At 43.6% G+C, this 17276-nt stretch overlaps 1 protein-coding gene across 4 annotated transcripts in view; it reads left to right on the top strand.

The window, feature by feature from the left end:
- MAD1L1 (mitotic arrest deficient 1 like 1) overlaps nt 1-17276 on the top strand; it is a 527150-nt gene that overhangs the window by 1048 nt on the left and 508826 nt on the right. For all 4 annotated transcript variants that reach the window (XM_075830343.1, XM_075830342.1, XM_075830344.1 and 1 more), the window contains exons 2-7: nt 2239-2405; nt 3987-4127; nt 6029-6208; nt 7267-7391; nt 11057-11138; nt 12571-12701. In XM_075830343.1, the coding sequence (XP_075686458.1) occupies nt 2262-2405; nt 3987-4127; nt 6029-6208; nt 7267-7391; nt 11057-11138; nt 12571-12701 (803 nt within the window). In that variant the 5' untranslated portion in view covers nt 2239-2261. The remainder of the gene's footprint in view (nt 1-2238; nt 2406-3986; nt 4128-6028; nt 6209-7266; nt 7392-11056; nt 11139-12570; nt 12702-17276) is intronic.

Below are 17276 nucleotides of genomic sequence, written 5' to 3'. Positions count from 1 at the left end.
GTCTGGATTTAAAGGGGTTGTCCTCATCACAAACAACCACTTTTATATGGGATCGCCATGGGTCCTGCTCCCACCTCTGCCAGCTGGATGTATTACATAGTGGCCATTTAGATGAATGGTTTTCTATGGTAATGTAACGACCGCTCAGACCCCTCTCTATGATGTCCATGTGCCCTAATATTACATATGGACAGGGAGTCAAGAATGTTCCTATTGACTGACTGCAAACAAAGATCTTGAAAATGTTGAGGAATTAAAGACTTTTTTTTTTATACTGTAGAATAAACCCACTGCTGTAACCATGCAATATTAAACGTAAAGACATTCATTATACGTTTCCAGTTCTAAACAGTTTTTTTCAAGATCTCAGCTTGCTGTCAGGGATTGGAAAGCCTATCTTGATATAGGCTGGGGCTACACCTAGACTTTTTGTAGTGCTACTGATTGATTTTAACTATTGAGCTAATGGAACTCTGGTCTTAAAGGGGTTTTCTTATCGGGGGCATTTATGGCACATCCACAGGAAATGTCATAAATGTCAGATAGATGCGGGTCCCACACCTATCCCTGGAAAGGGGCCCCCTAAACCCTGTTCTACCTCTCTGTGTTACGGCTGAAGCGTGTGACTTCCGACCATCAAGAAGAAATCAGCGCAGCTCGCTGATTTCTTCTTGATGGTCGGAAGTCACACGCTTCAGCCACAACACATAGCGGTAGAACAGGGTTTAGGTGCCAGAGGTGGGACCCGCATCTATCTGACATTTATGATGTATCCTGTGGATATGCCATAAATGTCCCTGATAGGAAAACCCCTTTAATGAGCGGTGTATCTGTGAGTCTCTGGAAAAAACCCAAACATTAGGCTATGTTCACACAGGGCGGATACTCTTCGTAAAACAACACCACGTATTCGCCCTGGGCGCCGCAGGGAATTCTGACCGAAAAACCGCACCAAATTGTGGTGCAGTTTTTCTGCTGGGATGTCCGCAACTAAACATGCTGCAAATAATCCGCAGTATTCACCCGACGTGTGAACTTACAGTAAGGGTCTGTTCACACGTTGCTATTGGGGTTTGATTAGAACCGCATCGAAAAACCACACTCAGAAACCGCATTATTTGGTGCGTTTTTTGATGCGGTTGCGTTTTTTACTGCAACCACATCAAAAAGCGCATCTGAGGCCCCATGATTGCAATTGCGGGCACGGCCGGCCGCTGACTGACAGCCGCATTTTCGGGCCGTGCTCCCATACAAAGTATGGGAGCACGACCCGCAAAATGCGAAAGAACGGACATGTTCCATAATTCCCGGAACATTTCCACGGCACTGACACCCTTCCGTAGTGCTACGGAAAGGTGTCAGTGTTCAATGAAAGTGAATGGCTCCGTAATTGCGGTCCGCAAAAACGGAGGTGTTTTACGGTCGTGTGCATGGGGCCTAATCGCTGCAAAATCTCAACGTGTGAATGGCCCCTAAAGGTTTCTATTCTCTGACTGCTAGTAGAGACATTGAAAATTGTGAGGTATTGTAACCCACAGGGGGAGGTATTTGTAGGGGATATATTGACAATCGCAACCAATCAGAATCCAGCCAAAATTTCTCTATGGGCCATAACAATCTGATTGGTTGCTGCAGGCAACTGTTCCTTTGCACCAGTGCTCACCCCCCCCCCCCCCGACTATATTTGCGGATTGTAATACTTTTCATTGTGCAACGTAAAAGAAAACAATACATGAAACACTTGCTATTGAAATCATGCTGCGCCCTCCAGAGGTGACCTGGTTAATGGAGGGGTGTACATGAGGGGTGCTCTCCCCTTTATTGCATCCACCCAGGATTGTCCGTGTAGTCACATGATATACACGGGGTAATGTGAATGAACATTGGAAGGGGATGTCTCAGGATAGGCATATCACTAGGATATGCCACCGATGTGCGAGCATAGACCAAGTGCCACAGAGTTATTCTAGCGAATGTTTGGTGTCGCCATGGTCCGCTCCCTACCAATCAAACATTGTTGGAATATCCTAACCATAACCCACCAATGTTTATCTTGAGTAAACCCTTGTTCAGATGAGATTTACATGTGCAGCAATTTGTATGAACATTTATTATGATGGTGGGACTGTCGCACATCACTGGGGATCTTTCCCATTTCCTCCATTAAATCACTATCTTTATGTCAATTATATTGATTTTTTTATTTTTGTATTTTTATTCTGATTTCTTTAATTGCAGGTTTTTGAAAACGACCTGTCAAGATGGATGAAATTGAAGACAACACCACGGTTTTTTCCACTCTCCGGTCCTTCAATAAATTTCTTTCCCAGCCGTTTGATGGCACGACATCCAGTACCAACACCACCGCAGCTTCTTTACAGATGCAGTATCAGCAAAACATGCTGGTAAAAAAATTAATGATTTTTTTTGTACCTTTTATTAAATGTTGTTTCGCTGTAATGTCTTTACGTTTATTTGGATCTAGATTTCTGGATATCAGGAACTCATAAGGAATATGTCAAGGCTGTTTGACAGTTTACAGATAAATATAAGCTACATATAATCTCATAGACTTTCTATTGAGTCCGTACACAGATACATTTATTTCCAGAATTAGCCGAACACACACAAAGCAGCTGAGCGCTCACATGAGCGCTTCCGCTGCTTCGTTCTAGCGATTGGTGGGGGTCTCAGTGCTCGGACCCCCAACAATCCAAACTTCTAACGTGTCACTATGACATGTCAGAAGTTTGTCAAACGTTTAGCTGCACTTTAAGGAATTTCTGAACTTTGGGCTGCCTGAATTTACTACTGTATAATGTATAGACACGCAATGTACAAGGTGATTCAAACAGGATGGTGCCAAATTATAGCCTCCGTATTCATAACTGAGAGAACATAACACAAATTTATTAACATGAAAAGACACACTAACTATCCACCATCTATCAAAGTTTTATCTATATGTTACAATGTTCACAGTGATTTCCATTGGTGACTCAGCAGATGTTTAGGCGGTAGTCCAGTTCTGTCCAGACGCGTGTCCGCATATACTCAGATATTGACTCCATTGTTTCAGTGATGCGTTGTCTCAGGTCGTTCAGATCCTGTGGCTGGGGGTGCAGATACATGGAGTCGTTGATGTAGCACAACAGAAAGAAGTTGCATGCTGTTAGATCTGCCGATCGTGGAGGCCAGTGCAACATTGGCCGCGGCCGATCCAACGTTCCGGTAGAGTTTCATTCAGATATCGGCAAACATCCATATGGAAATGTGGAGGTGCACCATCCTGCTTGAAGACTATGTTTGGCAGATGTTCCTCTATCCGTGGCATAAACCTTTAACATGTCCAGGTAGGAGTGGCCGGTGACAGGATCCTCTGCAAAAAAGAAGGGACCGGCGTTTCGGTTTGCTGTCTGGTTTCAGCTCCTGAGGGAGATGAATTCTGTATGACTTACAACTCGGACGTTTTCGTAAGATACGCCATACCGTGGTTTGTGGCACCTGTAGTTTCATACTAGTCAGCCTGGTCAACTTTCTAGTACTCCGCTCATACATGGTTCGAATCCTGTTCACTGTCTAGTCCGAAGTCTTTGGGCCCCCCAGACTTTTCCCATGACATAAACACCCAGTGCTTTTCGAATTGCTTCACCCAACAAGAAATGCAGTTTCATTGCGGAGTACATTTATTCTGAAAGTTTCGCTGTACGGTCACAACGGAGCTCGTTCTTGTAATTTCCAACACCTAAATCTTTTTCCTGCTTCGATGTCGCCATCTGATGTCACACTATGTAAGAACATTTCAAATTGTGCTCTTGAAAATGAAAGCTGTGCTGTGATTGGTCGCTATGGGCATCTAAGCCAGTTTTGCGCTGATGTTACATCAACTGCAGGCCTTTACTTGTGCACCATCCTTTTTGAATCGCCCTGTATTTCTTGTAAAAATAAGTCGCTCACAATATTGTCTGTTTCGCCCTTTCTTATAGCTGGAGGACCAAGCTGCACAGATCCGCTCAAAGTCGCATCTTATTCAGGTGGAGAGAGAAAAGATTCAGATGGAGCTGAGCCACAAGCGGGCCCGTATCGAGCTTGAAAAGGAAGCCAATATGAATGCCAGGAACTATGAGGTTTGATAATTGCTGAGAAATACTTACTATGTCTCCTCTCTGGACGATGGGTCCAGCACTGCAGAGCAGGGGTGTTGCAGAGAAGGATTAGGTTATGTTCACATCTTTGTCAGAGGCTCCCTTAGGGGCCTCCGTCCCAGATCCGGCAGGGTTTGCTGGAGTTTAGCGGAGACAATAGTGCAGCATGCTGCGCTATGGTGTCCGGTAAATAACGGACACCTCGATGGAAAGCCAACGAAACCTATTAAAGTCAATGGGTTCCATCGGCAACCAGTGGCCTTCGTTGTGCAACGGAACCGTTCCGTTATTCCCATGTTTTGGTCCTCTAACGGAGCAGAACAACGGAATAGCACAACTGAGGTGTGAACATAGCCTTAGTCTGGGGAAAATCTGCCAGAGCAGAAATGTTTTTAGAAGTTGATAACCTAGACACCCCAGTGATGGCTGACTGGAGCATTGTTATGTTCTAAAGACCCTTCTCCCCTCTGTGAGATGAGTCTAGTTGCCCCTCACTCTGCTTCCACAACTCTTTGCGTTGATTTTGAAGATTCTATGGAATATCAAGGATTTTACGCATTCTGCTTGTACACTGCCTGCTCAAAATCACTGCTAGAAACATACTTAATACTTACTCACAAGGGCAGGTACACACACCTATTCCCAACAGGATGCAGACAAGCCACAATGCTACATATAGGGAGATTGCTCAGGTGCAATATACTGATGGACAGCGACTCTCACCTACTATTCATGAGGGGGATTACTGCCTGGTATCATTACACACACATATGGCTTCTATAAGTGTGCCAGTCACACGGCTACATGTAGTGCACCAAGCTGGCATACAACCTATTCGTTACGCCCACTACACTGCCTCCTCAGCTTTAAATAAATGGGTTGTCTAGTTTAGACAACCCAATTTCAAATACCCTATTATTGACTGGAGGACCTGTCCTGTCCTTTATTACACAGCCAACCTATTGATAAGAATGGTCACAGGGTAGTGATTAATCTCACAGATAGGACTTTCCTGAAAAACTTTGGGACGCGTTTATAGAAAGTGTCATTTTGCATTTGTTTTCTTTTGGCTGCAAAAATGGCGCAGTGCTATATTTACATAGACAGAGATATATGAGAATTTGGCAGATGTACTGACCCGATGCAGTCTGGCCAATTTTGTCATAGAAAGCGTTTTTACGCTCTTTACAAACTTGGTGATAAAATATTTTGGATAAATTAGACCATGCCTTCAATTAGAAAATACATGTAATAAACAAATGGCAATGCTTTCACCATTGTTTTTGTTTTAGATCCGTAGTTTTCTTCTTTTTTTTTTTTTGAAGTTCCCTCCTTTTAATATTTACTAATATAATCCAAAAACTATTCAGGCTGTGAGCACAGAATCATACAGTAATTAGTCATCTTCCTAGTTGCAGAGCCCTGAATTGCTGAATTAAACCGTTACTGCACTTTCTGCAAACTTTCTGTACCTACGTGTATGCATCCGTAGCCGTGCGTAATTACGGAAGTGTTGCTACGCGACACCAGGGGATTACCCAAGATTCCGCCCTGTTTTTTTGCAGATCAGTAAATACGGATGCACTACGGACCATATTTACGAATAATATTTATGGATGGATGAAATCTACGGACATGCTCATGGGGCCTAACAAGGAGCACAGATCACAACCTAAGGTGCACGGTGCTCAGCTGAGCACTTCTTCACCTTTGTGGGTCTCCGCATTCAGACCCCCACCGATCCAAACTTTTGATATGTCCCTATGACATATCAAAAGTTTGCAGAAAGTTTAGTAACTCTTTAATGGATTCTGAACTCTTATAATTCCACCAGTATAACGGATGAATAATTGGCATTATGAAAATTTATATTTGATCTCCAGCGGGAAACAGACAAGAACCAAGATCTTCTTACACGCATCAAAGCTTTTGGGGAGAAAGAAATGGATTTTCAAAGTAAACTGCAGGAACAGTCTGAAGTGAACAAGTCTTATAAGAAGACCATAGAATCACAGAGCAAGACACTGGTGGAAAAAGAGAACAAACTCGCTGAGGCTAATGAGGTAATACATAGTAGCACATGGAAACCCTTAGTGGTTTATCTCACCACAGACATTTGTGGGATATCGCATATGTTTAAATGGTGGTGGTCTGACCATTGGGAACCCCTGCAGTCTGTTTGGAAAGAAGGGGTGTCGCACTGTCTATTATAATCAATGGGAGATACAAAAACAGCCGAGCGCATTGAGTACTACAGGCATAGTGACATCATGATGAAAAAGCATAACTAAAGCTGTCCATGCACATTAGACAAATGTTTATGGACTTGCTTAAAATATAATTTGTATGGGCGGGGGAGCCGATCTGTCACTTATGGGGAATTGTGATTGGACGTTTTGGATTTCAATGTGCCTAATTCTTTGTTCCCCTGGGAGATAAGTGCTGCCAGGCATTGGCTTATCCCTTACTCCCTAGTGTACTAAATGCGCATATTTGGCCTATCTGAGCGTGCATATTTATAGGGGAGATGGCCAGCACCGGAGCGACGGCTAACTTGTGTGTGGCCAGGGTAAGGTTCTGTTGTTATCACGTCTGAGCTTTCCATCATCGTAAGTATTTTCCGACGTATTCCTCTGGTTGAAGACTGACTAATGCCAGTGTATAGACATACCGTTGCCCATAGGCTCCCATGATAAAAAACAAAACCAAAAAAACAGTTTACCGCGCGGCGTATGTTTTATTTCAGGTTGACCTTCATAGAAAAGCGCAGTGGACTACGCTTTCAATACAGCTAAAAAATGACGTACACCAGCCTGACGGAGGCCAAAAGAAAGCCCCTTTTGACCTCCATCGGGTGAATTTGGTGTATATGTGGAGGGCTTTGCCTGGCGTATATGCTAAATATTGGGCTCAATCACATTGTGAACAGACCCTTCTATAGATCCACTTCATGTAATTCTTCAGGTACTCATATATGGCAGCAATTTGTGCTGATCAATGAATGTATAGGAAGAGGTTTTGTCAGCCTTGGTGGTTTCGGCCTCCTATCCCTGTCTGCCAATTTACTCCAATCCTTTTTTTTTTTCTCCTTTTTTTACATATTATTTATTTATTTATTTAGGCAATCAGTGTATTAAAGGGGAAAGTGTCTGAACTCCATTTGAAGATCATGAATCAAGAAATGCAGCTAAAAACCCAGGAGTCAGAGAAGCAGGAACTGACCGAACAGGTGGAAACTCAGCGCAGGTAAGTGTCGTATGTGCAGGCTTTTTATAAATTTGGCATATGTGCGTTATTGATAAACTAAATTAAAGAGTTTCTGCTCTTACAGCAAACTTTTGATATGTCATAGAGACATAACAAAAGTTGGGATCGATGGGGGTCTTGGTGCTGAGACCCCCACTGGCGCTAAAACGAAGGGTCACATTGCACCTTCAGCTGTGATTGGCGCTCTTTGCTAGGCTGAAGATGGCTCCCATAGAACGTTTCTGAGCCGTCTTCAGCCCGACTGTGAGTGCTGATTACAGCTGGAGATGCAGGGCACTCAGCTGAGAGCTTCTGCACATTCTCTTAAAGGGAATGTGTTGCTAGAAATATTTGTTATTTTTTTTTCAGTTAGAGTTAGTATTTAAGCGATTTTAAACATTGTTTTAATTTTTTAAATTTTTTCACAAGTCAGGAAATATTATAAATTAGATTCTAATTTATAACATTTCCATGTGCTGGTTACTAGAGGGAGCAATTCCCAAAATTGCAGCATTGCAATGTGGTAAAGCAACCTCATTGCTTTATGCTGCAAATTTGGTGTAGACACACTTGCTCTAGTGAGCTCACAAAACCCCCCCTCCCTTAACCTGGCTAGTGCCAGGAGAAGGAGGTGGTTGCATCTTCTAATCCCCCTACACTGTGCATTCGCTAAGAAAATGGCGGCACACAGTGTAGGAGGATTAGATACCGTGGTAATCAGACAGTATAACACGAACGTAATACACACATCACATACACAAACATAACTTACCTGCTTACCGCCACTGCTGCCTCCGATCCTACTCCTCGCGTCTTTGCTGCCTGGAACATATGTCTGGAAGCTGCGACTGGCTTCCGGTCCACATGAAAATGGCGCTGGATGTCGCTCTGCCGAAGACCTTCCTTTTGGACTGTGTGGGAGCGGCGCATTCGCCATTCCCACACAGACGGCGTACACTATAGTGAATGGAACGGCTCCCGTTCGCATTCTCTATGGTTATGTATGTGCCGTACTCCATCACTGTATGTGTCGTTTATCGACACACACACAGAGATGAAAAAAAAAATGGTGAAGAAAAAGTGAGAAAAAAGTAAAACACAAAAACACAAATGTATTTTAATAATATCCTAAAAGCAAATTTCTATAAAAAAATTTTTTTTTCGTGACACCTTCCCTTTAAGCATCTGTGGGGATCTCAGAACCCGGATCCAAACATTTGATATGTCTCTATGACCTTTAGTGAAGGAAATAAGTATTTGATCCCTTGCTGATTTTGTAAGTTTGCCCACTGTCAAAGACATGAACAGTCTAGAATTTTTAGGCTAGGTTAATTTTACCAGTGAGAGATAAATTATATAAAAAAAATACCAGAAAATCACATAGTCAAAATTATATATATTTATTTGCATTGTGCACAGAGTAATAAGTATTTGATCCCTTTGGCAAACAAGACTTAATACTTGGTGGCAAAACCCTTGTTGGCAAGCACAGCAGTCAGACGTTTTTAGTAGTTGATGATGAGGTTTGCACACATGTTAGATGGAATTTTGGCCCACTCCTCTTTGCAGATCATCTGTAAATCATTAAGATTTTGAGGCTGTCGCTTGGCAACTCGGATCTTCAGCTCCCTCCATAAGTTTTCGATGGGATTAAGGTCTGGAGACTGGCTAGGCCACTCCATGACCTTAATGTGCTTCTTTTTGAGCCACTCCTTTGTTGCCTTGGCTGTATGTTTCGGGTCATTGTCGTGCTGGAAGACCCAGCCACGAGCCATTTTTAATGTCCTGGTGGAGGGAAGGAGGTTGTCACTCAGGATTTGACGGTACATGGCACCATCCATTCTCCCATTGATGCGGTGAAGTAGTCCTGTGCCCTTAGCAGAGAAACACCCCCAAAACATAATGTTTCCACCTCCATGCTTGACAGTGGGGACGGTGTTCTTTGGGTCATAGGCAGCATTTCTCTTCCTCCAAACACGGCGAGTTGAGTTAATGCCAAAGAGCTCAATTTTAGTCTCATCTGACCACAGCACCTTCTCCCAATCACTCTCAGAATCATCCAGATGTTCATTTGCAAACTTCAGACGGGCCTGTACATGTGCCTTCTTGAGCAGGGGGATCTTGCGGGCACTGCAGGATTTTAATCCATTACGGCGTAATGTGTTACCAATGGTTTTCTTGGTGACTGTGGTCCCAGCTGCCTTGAGATCATTAACAAGTTCCCCCCGTGTAGTTTTCGACTGAGCTCTCACCTTCCTCAGGATCAAGGATACCCCACGAGGTGAGATTTTGCATGGAGCCCCAGATCGATGTCGATTGACAGTCATTTTGTATGTCTTCCATTTTCTTACTATTGCACCAACAGTTGTCTCCTTCTCACCCAGCGTCTTACTTATGGTTTTGTAGCCCATTCCAGCCTTGTGCAGGTCTATGATCTTGTCCCTGACATCCTTAGAAAGCTCTTTGTTCTTGCCCATGTTGTAGAGGTTAGAGTCAGACTGATTAATTGAGTCTGTGGACAGGAGTCTTTTATACAGGTGACCATGTAAGAGCTGTCTATAATGCAGGCACCAAGTTGATTTGGGGCGTGTAACTGGTCTGGAGGAGGCTGAACTAAATTAGAATTAATTTATAATATTTCCTGACTCGTGAAAAAAATAAAAAAAATTTGAACAATGTTTAATCACCCACACACTAAATGTTTAATAAAAAAAAAACAAAACATGTTTTTTTGGCAACACATTCCCTTTAATGATTGGTAGGGGATCAAATACTTATTTCTCTGTGCACAATGCAAATAAATATATAGAATTTTGACAATGTGATTTTCTTTTATTTTTTTAATATAATCTATCTCTCACTGGTAAAATTAACCTTAGGGAGTTTAATTGCGCTTCTGTGATGATTGCAATAAATAATTTAACACTTGGATTTAACACCGAATTGTGAAATTGCGGACACATTAGATGAAGTCATTAAATTGCATGCGATTTGCTGTCCGATCATCACTGTGCAGCCCTGGCCTAAATCTGTCTACACCAGGTTCTTATTTAACTGGATGCAGGTGTACTTGGAGGTCTTCATTAATAACACTTTATAAAACATGTTAATATTCAAGAGAAACATTAACCTTGTTTGCATCTCAAATCCTGGTCTTGGAGCTGCTTAAGCTTGTTTTATGAAAGAATTTACTTTGAAACAAGTCACAAAATCATGACAAAAGAAGGGCACCCTAAGGCCCTGTTCACACAGCAGAATTTAAGCGGTGGAACCCGCTGTGGATTCTACCCCAAAATTCTGCCTTCTATTCATTTCAGACACATCTTTCTCCCGCTAGCTGATTCTTTTCAGCAAGCGGGAAAGAGAAGCGTCCTTCCCGATCTTCGGGCGGATTCCGCCCGAACCTCCCATTGAAATCAATGGGAGGAAGAATCTTCCTGCAGACAGCATGAATAATTCAGCAGCGGGACCCGGCAAGAAAAATCCGCTATATGAACTGACCCGAAGTGTTACTTTTGTGTTGTATTGAAACTCCCCATACAAAATAAATATTTAAAACTTTCAATTCGATTTAGGGGGTTGAGTTGAATAAACATTTTAAATAGACAAATAGATGATACAACTTTGTTCCTGTATGTATGTGTATAACGCTCAGTGTTTTTCAGGAAGCTGCAGGATGGCAGTCAAACTACAAAGGCTTTGCAGGAACTTCAGGTGTTAAATACAGACTATGAATTAAAGATAAAGGTTGGTAAATTACACAAAATGTATATGCAGCATCACTGAACAGCTGTCATTCAGTTCTATGCACTCCGCAGACCCGTACATTGTCACTGCTGTGACTGTTATTCGAGCCTGTGATGTACTTTTTGTGAAATTTACACTTTATTAATTGCAGCGAGGACTGCTCGTAATTCATGAGCTGTGGGCTCCACCCGCGGCTGATTGACCGCTTTCTCCCTATTGGGGTATGTTCACGCGGCTTATTTTCAGCCGTTTCTCAGGCCGTAAATGGCTGAAAAAAACGGCAGCTGAACGCGTCCAAACATCTGGCCATTGATTTTGATGGGAAAAACCGTGTTTCGTTCAGACGGGGGTGTTTTTTTTATGTGGCCGTTTTAAAAAAAAAATGGTGCGTAAAAAAAACGCCCCGTAAAAAGTGCATGTCCCTTCTTGAGCCGTTTAGAGAAAAAGCTGTCAATTAGCGGCTGCTGGGCAGGGGCAGCCCGCCGCTCATTAATACCGAGAACTCTTAGCGCGATGCCAGCGCTGCAACTAGTGAAGTATAAGTTTCACAAAATGTATACCACACGCACATATAAAACGGACACCGCACTAAAATCAGTGTGTGTCACAACTCAAAGAGGGCAGCATAAACGTGGAGCAGATTCCCTTTAATTAATTCTCAGACCCCCTGATATACAGTTTGCAACCTGCTACTAGTTTCAGAATTTTCTCATATTGGTGTGTCCCTCCCAGTAATACATGCAGGATGGGAGGTCTGTGTGTCCAGGATTCTGCTGCCTTCACTAGCTCTCATGCATCTTCATGCTTTATTCTTGCTCTGATTTCCCCTTTTAAAGTCCATAAGGGTTTTCTTCTCCCTTGTGCTGGCTGACACTGATGCTGAGGAGTGTGTCATTTCCCCATTCATCCAGTGGGTGAATGGGGAATACGCATGGTATACGTGGGTGCTCTCCTCTCTCTTTACACAGAAATAGTTTGTGTGTTTTCCCATCCCAACTGTGTGCTCTCCTCCCTATTTACACTCTGATCCTGGCAGCTTGTGTGATCTTCCCTCCCTGAATACTTTGATGCTTTCCCCCCTCTCTACACTCTGATCTGTCTGTACAACCTTCTCCGTCTCCCTGCTGCTATATCTAACACTGAGTGAAGAAAGGGGGAGAAGAGAGAGAGCCAACGCAGACAGGAGCCGTGTGCTTTCGGTTCTATGTCAGAAACAGCAGATCAACCAGTATATAGCAGATATATATATATATATATATATATATATATATATATATATATATGTTACAGACTCCACAACAGCAAAATGGTAGGACATTTTCAATAAAGACTAGTTAAAAAGTTGCAAATGAAAAAGAATCAAAAATTCAGTGCAAAAATGGCCCTAGCCGTTTTAACATGTTACTAATAATGACGGTTCTACATTGCATAGATTTTGGAACAGAAACTGTTATCTCAGGAACAGGATGCTTCCATTGTGAAGAATATGAAGTCAGATCTGGAAAAACTACCAAAGATTGAGCGGGAACTACAACAGCTGAGGGAAGAGAATTCTTACCACAGGTACATCAGTGGGAATTGGGATTATCGCTATAACTGGGCCCCCTAGTGTTAGCGGGCCGATGACATTTTGAATGTTATGCAGATCTGTTATGAGAGTATGCTGTCCTCTTTAAAGGTGTTGTACCAGAATCGACAATTATCACCTATCCACAGGATCGGGGATAAATGTCTGATCGCTGGGACTCCAACGATTGTGGGAGCGGATTTCCCAAACCACCCCCCAGTCCCTGCACTTCACCCCCACAGTGGGGAGGAGTTGAGCATGCGCCCGCCGCTCCTTTCAATGTCTATGGGACTGACAGAAACATCCGAGCGATGTACTCGGGTGTTTAGGTAATTTCCATAGACCTTGAAGCGAATGGCAGCGGGCAAGCTCAACTGCTGCTCTATTCAATGTTCGTGTTCTCTGCTGTCAAGCAGTGAGAGAGAACGGGCAATTTGGGACCCCAGTACTCGGGATCGGTGGGGGTGCCAGCGATCAGACAATAATTGTCGATTCTGGGAAAAGCCCTTTAACCCCTTCCCGCTCCTTGATGTACTATTACGTCATGGCAGCTGTATCGTTAGCGCTCCATGCCGTAATAGTACGTCTCGGGAGTAACGGCCGTTTCGGCCGTCCTCCCGACACATACAGGAGCTGTGACGCTGCTGTCTTGTTCAGCAGCTGTCACAGCTCCTACAGCGGGGACCGATCGCTGTGTCCCCGCTGATTAACCCCTTAAAAGCCGCGTTCTATAGAGATCGCGGCTTTTTATGGGTTAAGCTGCCATCGCCGGCCTGCTACGCGATAGCGGCCGGCGATGGTGACTATGGCAACCGGACACCAAACAATGGCGTCCGGCTATGCCATAGACGGAAGCCTAGTGGGTCCTGACAACGTCAGGACCCACTATGCTTGCTGTCAGTGAGTAGCTGACAGTTCTAATACACTGCACTACGCATGTAGTGCAGTGTATTAGAATAGCGATCAGGGCCTCCTGCCCTCATGTCCCCTAGTGGGACAAAGTAATAAAGTGAAAAAAAAGTTAAAAAAAGATGTGTAAAAATAAGAATATAAAAGTTTTAAAAGTAATAAAAGTAAAAATCCCCCCTTTTCCCTTATCAGTCCTTTATTATTAATAAAAATATATAAACAAACAAATAAACTATACATAATTGGTATCGCCGCGTCCGTAACGGCCTGAACTACAAAATTATTTCATTATTTATCCCGCACGGTGAACGCCGTAAAATAAAATAATAATAAACCGTACCACAATCACAATTGTTTGGTCACTTCACCTCCCAAAAAATGGAATAAAAAGAGATCAAAAAGTCGCATGTACCTAAAAATGGTACTGATGGAAAATACAGTTCGTTACGCAAAAAATAAGTCCTCGCACGGCTTTATTGATTGAAAAATAAAAACTTTATGGCTCTTAGGCCTCATGCACACGACCGTATTTTTTCACACCCGTAAATACTGGCGTAAATACGGGTCCGGTGTCACACGTATTCCACCCGTTTTGCACCAGTATTTACGAACCCGTGCTCGTAAATATGGGTCCGGTGTCACACGTATTCCACCCGTATTTACGAGCACGTTTTTGGCAGCAAAATAGCACTGCACTAATCGGCAGCCCCTTCTCTCTATCAGTGCAGGATAGAGAGAAGGGACAGCCTTTTCTGTAATAAAAGTTAAAGAAATTCATACTTACCCGGCCGTTGTCTTGGTGACGCGTCCCTCTCTTCACATCCAGCCCGACATCCCTGGATGACGCGGCAGTCCATGTGACCGCTGCAGCCTGTGATTGACCTGTGATTGGCTGCAGCGGTCACATGGCCTGAAACGTCATCCAGGACGTCGGCCCGGATGTCGAGAGGGACGCGTCACCAAGGCAACGGGCGGGAGACCGGACTGGAGGAAGCAGGAAGTTGTCGGTAAGTATGAACGTCTTTTATTTTTATTTTTTACAGGATAGGGGATACATGTCTTTTGTTTATGGCAGAGCGGGGAGATACCTCCCCGCTCTGCCATAGTTTTCATTGTAGTCCCGGCGGTAGTTACGCCACTGGGCTGTGGCCTGCAGACCGGGTAGTCCCCTGACCTCGCCTCACCTCGCAACGCTCCCGTAATCACGGGTGAACACACGCAGCCACCCATGATTACGGGAGCCCCATAGACTTCTATGGGATGCCCGTGCCGTTATTACGGCATGAAATAGGGCATGTTCTATCTTTTTTAACGGCACGGGTACCTTCCCGTGAGCAAACGGGAAGGTACCCGTGGCTAACAGAAGCCTATGAGCCCGTTATTGCGGGTCGTAATAACGACCCGCAATAACGGGTGTTTTTACGGTCGTGTGCATGAGGCCTTAGAATAAGGCAACACAAAAAGTGAATGATTGTTTACAAAACGTATTTTATTGTGAAAACGCCATAAGACATAAAATAAAACCATAAACATCTGGTATCGCCGTAATCGTATCGCCCCGCAGAATAAAGTGAATATTTTATTTATAGCGCACGGTGAACGCTGTAAAAAAAAACGAAAAAAAAACCAATCGTACAATTGCTGTTTTTTAGTCACCACGCCACCTAAAAATAGAATAAAAACTGATCAAAAAGCCGCATGCACCCCAAGAAAACTACAATGGATTCCTCAAGGGGTCTAGTTTCCAAATTGGGGTCACTTTTGGGGGGTTCCCAATGTTTTGGCACCACAAGACCTCTTCAAACCGGACATGGTGCCTAATAAAAAAGAGGCTTCAAAATCCACTAGGTGCTCCTTTGCTTCTGAGGCCGGTGCTTCAGTCCATTACCGCCCGAGGGCCACATGTGGGATATTTCTCAAAACTGCAGAATCTGGGCAATACGTATTAATTTGCGTTTCTCTGATAAATCCTTTTGTGTTATAAAAAAAATGGTATAAAGAGGATTTTCTGACAAAAAAAAAATTTAAATTTCACCTCTACTTTGCTCTAAATTTTTGTGAAACACCTAAAGGGTTCATAAACTTTGTAAATGCTGTTGTGAATACTTTGAGGGGTCTAGTTTCTAAAATGGGGTATTTCATAGGGGTTTCAAATATATGGGCCCCTCAAAGCAACTTCAGAACTGAACTGGAACCTAAAAAAATAAATAAATGAGGCAATACTTTGCTTCTTACATTATACTGATAATGAGCCGTGTCCACCCCGAGATGACCCCAGTTTTGACCGTTTGTATAAACGGAGACCCCTATTAGACCGTTCCAGTGCCCGGTTTTCCCCAGCATACACCCCGAGAAGTGTATTTCTATTGATGAGTCCCTGGTACATTTTAAAGGGAGGGTTCAATTCCGCCAGTACCTGCCGTGTAAGAGGGCAAGGTATGGCGTGAAGATGTATAAGCTGTGAGAGTCCATCCGGGTATACCTACAGGTTTAGGATATATGAAGGAAAGGCCACCCCCAAACCAGACTGCATCCTGGACTACAATAGGTACATGGGAGGGATGGACTTGTAAGATCAAGCCCTGAAGCCCTACAGCGCCATGCGGTGAGGTATAAGAAGCAGGCCGGGCACATCATACAGATGGCTTTGTACAATGCGTACGTGCTACGTCGATGTGCAGGCCAGACGGGAACTTTCCTGGAATTTCAAGAGGTGATTATCAAGAACCTAATCTTTAGGGACCAAGAAGGGGGGGCACCCAGTACTTCTGGAAGCGGAGCCACACGCATCGTACCAGGGCGGCAACACTTTCCAGGGGAAGTTCCCCAAACTGGCAAGAAGGGAAAAAGTCAAAAGAGGTGCAAAGTCTGCTATAAGAGGGCGATAATGCATGACGCAATATATCAATGTGACACGTGTCCCGAATAACCAGAGCTCTGTATGAAAGTGTTTTAAAATTTATCATCCATCCCTTGGTTTATAATTTACCCCAATTTTACTTACCCTGATGCCCTCCACACAGCTTATCCCCCCACGTCTTTCCCCTCTGGGCCCTGCTGTGTGTCCAGGCAGCTGATAACAGCCACATGTAGGGTATTGCCATACCCGGGAGAACCCACATTACAGTTTATGGGGTGTAGGTCTCAGGTCAAAATGCTCACTACACCTCTATATGAATGCCTTAAGGGTGTCGTTTTTAAAACGGGGTCACTTCTTGCGGGTTTCAACTGTACTGGTACCTCAGGGGCTTCTGCATACATGACTTCGCACTCGAAAATCCCCAGTAGGCCAAATGGTGGTCCTTTCCTTCTGAGCCCTCCCATGGGCCCAAACGGCAGTTTATCACAACAAATGGGGTATTGCGGCACTCAGAACAAATTGCGCAACAGAATGGGGTATTTTGTTTCTTGTGAAAATAAGAAATTTTCTGCCAAAACTACATATTATTTGAAAAAAATAATTTTGTTTTCATTCCCAGCCCAATTCAAATAAGTTCTGTGAAAAAACTATGGGGTCAAAATGGTCACAACACCCATAAATGAATTCCTTGAGGGGTGTAGTTTCCAAAATGGGGTCATTTGTGGTTGGTTTCTATTGCTTTGATACCTCTGGGGCTCTGCAAATGCGACATGGCACCCGAAAACCAATCCAGCAAAATCTG

Source organism: Rhinoderma darwinii, chromosome 6 (genome assembly GCF_050947455.1).
Source record: "Rhinoderma darwinii isolate aRhiDar2 chromosome 6, aRhiDar2.hap1, whole genome shotgun sequence".
Taxonomy (NCBI): domain Eukaryota; kingdom Metazoa; phylum Chordata; class Amphibia; order Anura; family Rhinodermatidae; genus Rhinoderma; species Rhinoderma darwinii.
Note: the sequence above shows the minus strand (reverse complement) of the source record. Positions and strands in the feature narration are given on the sequence as shown.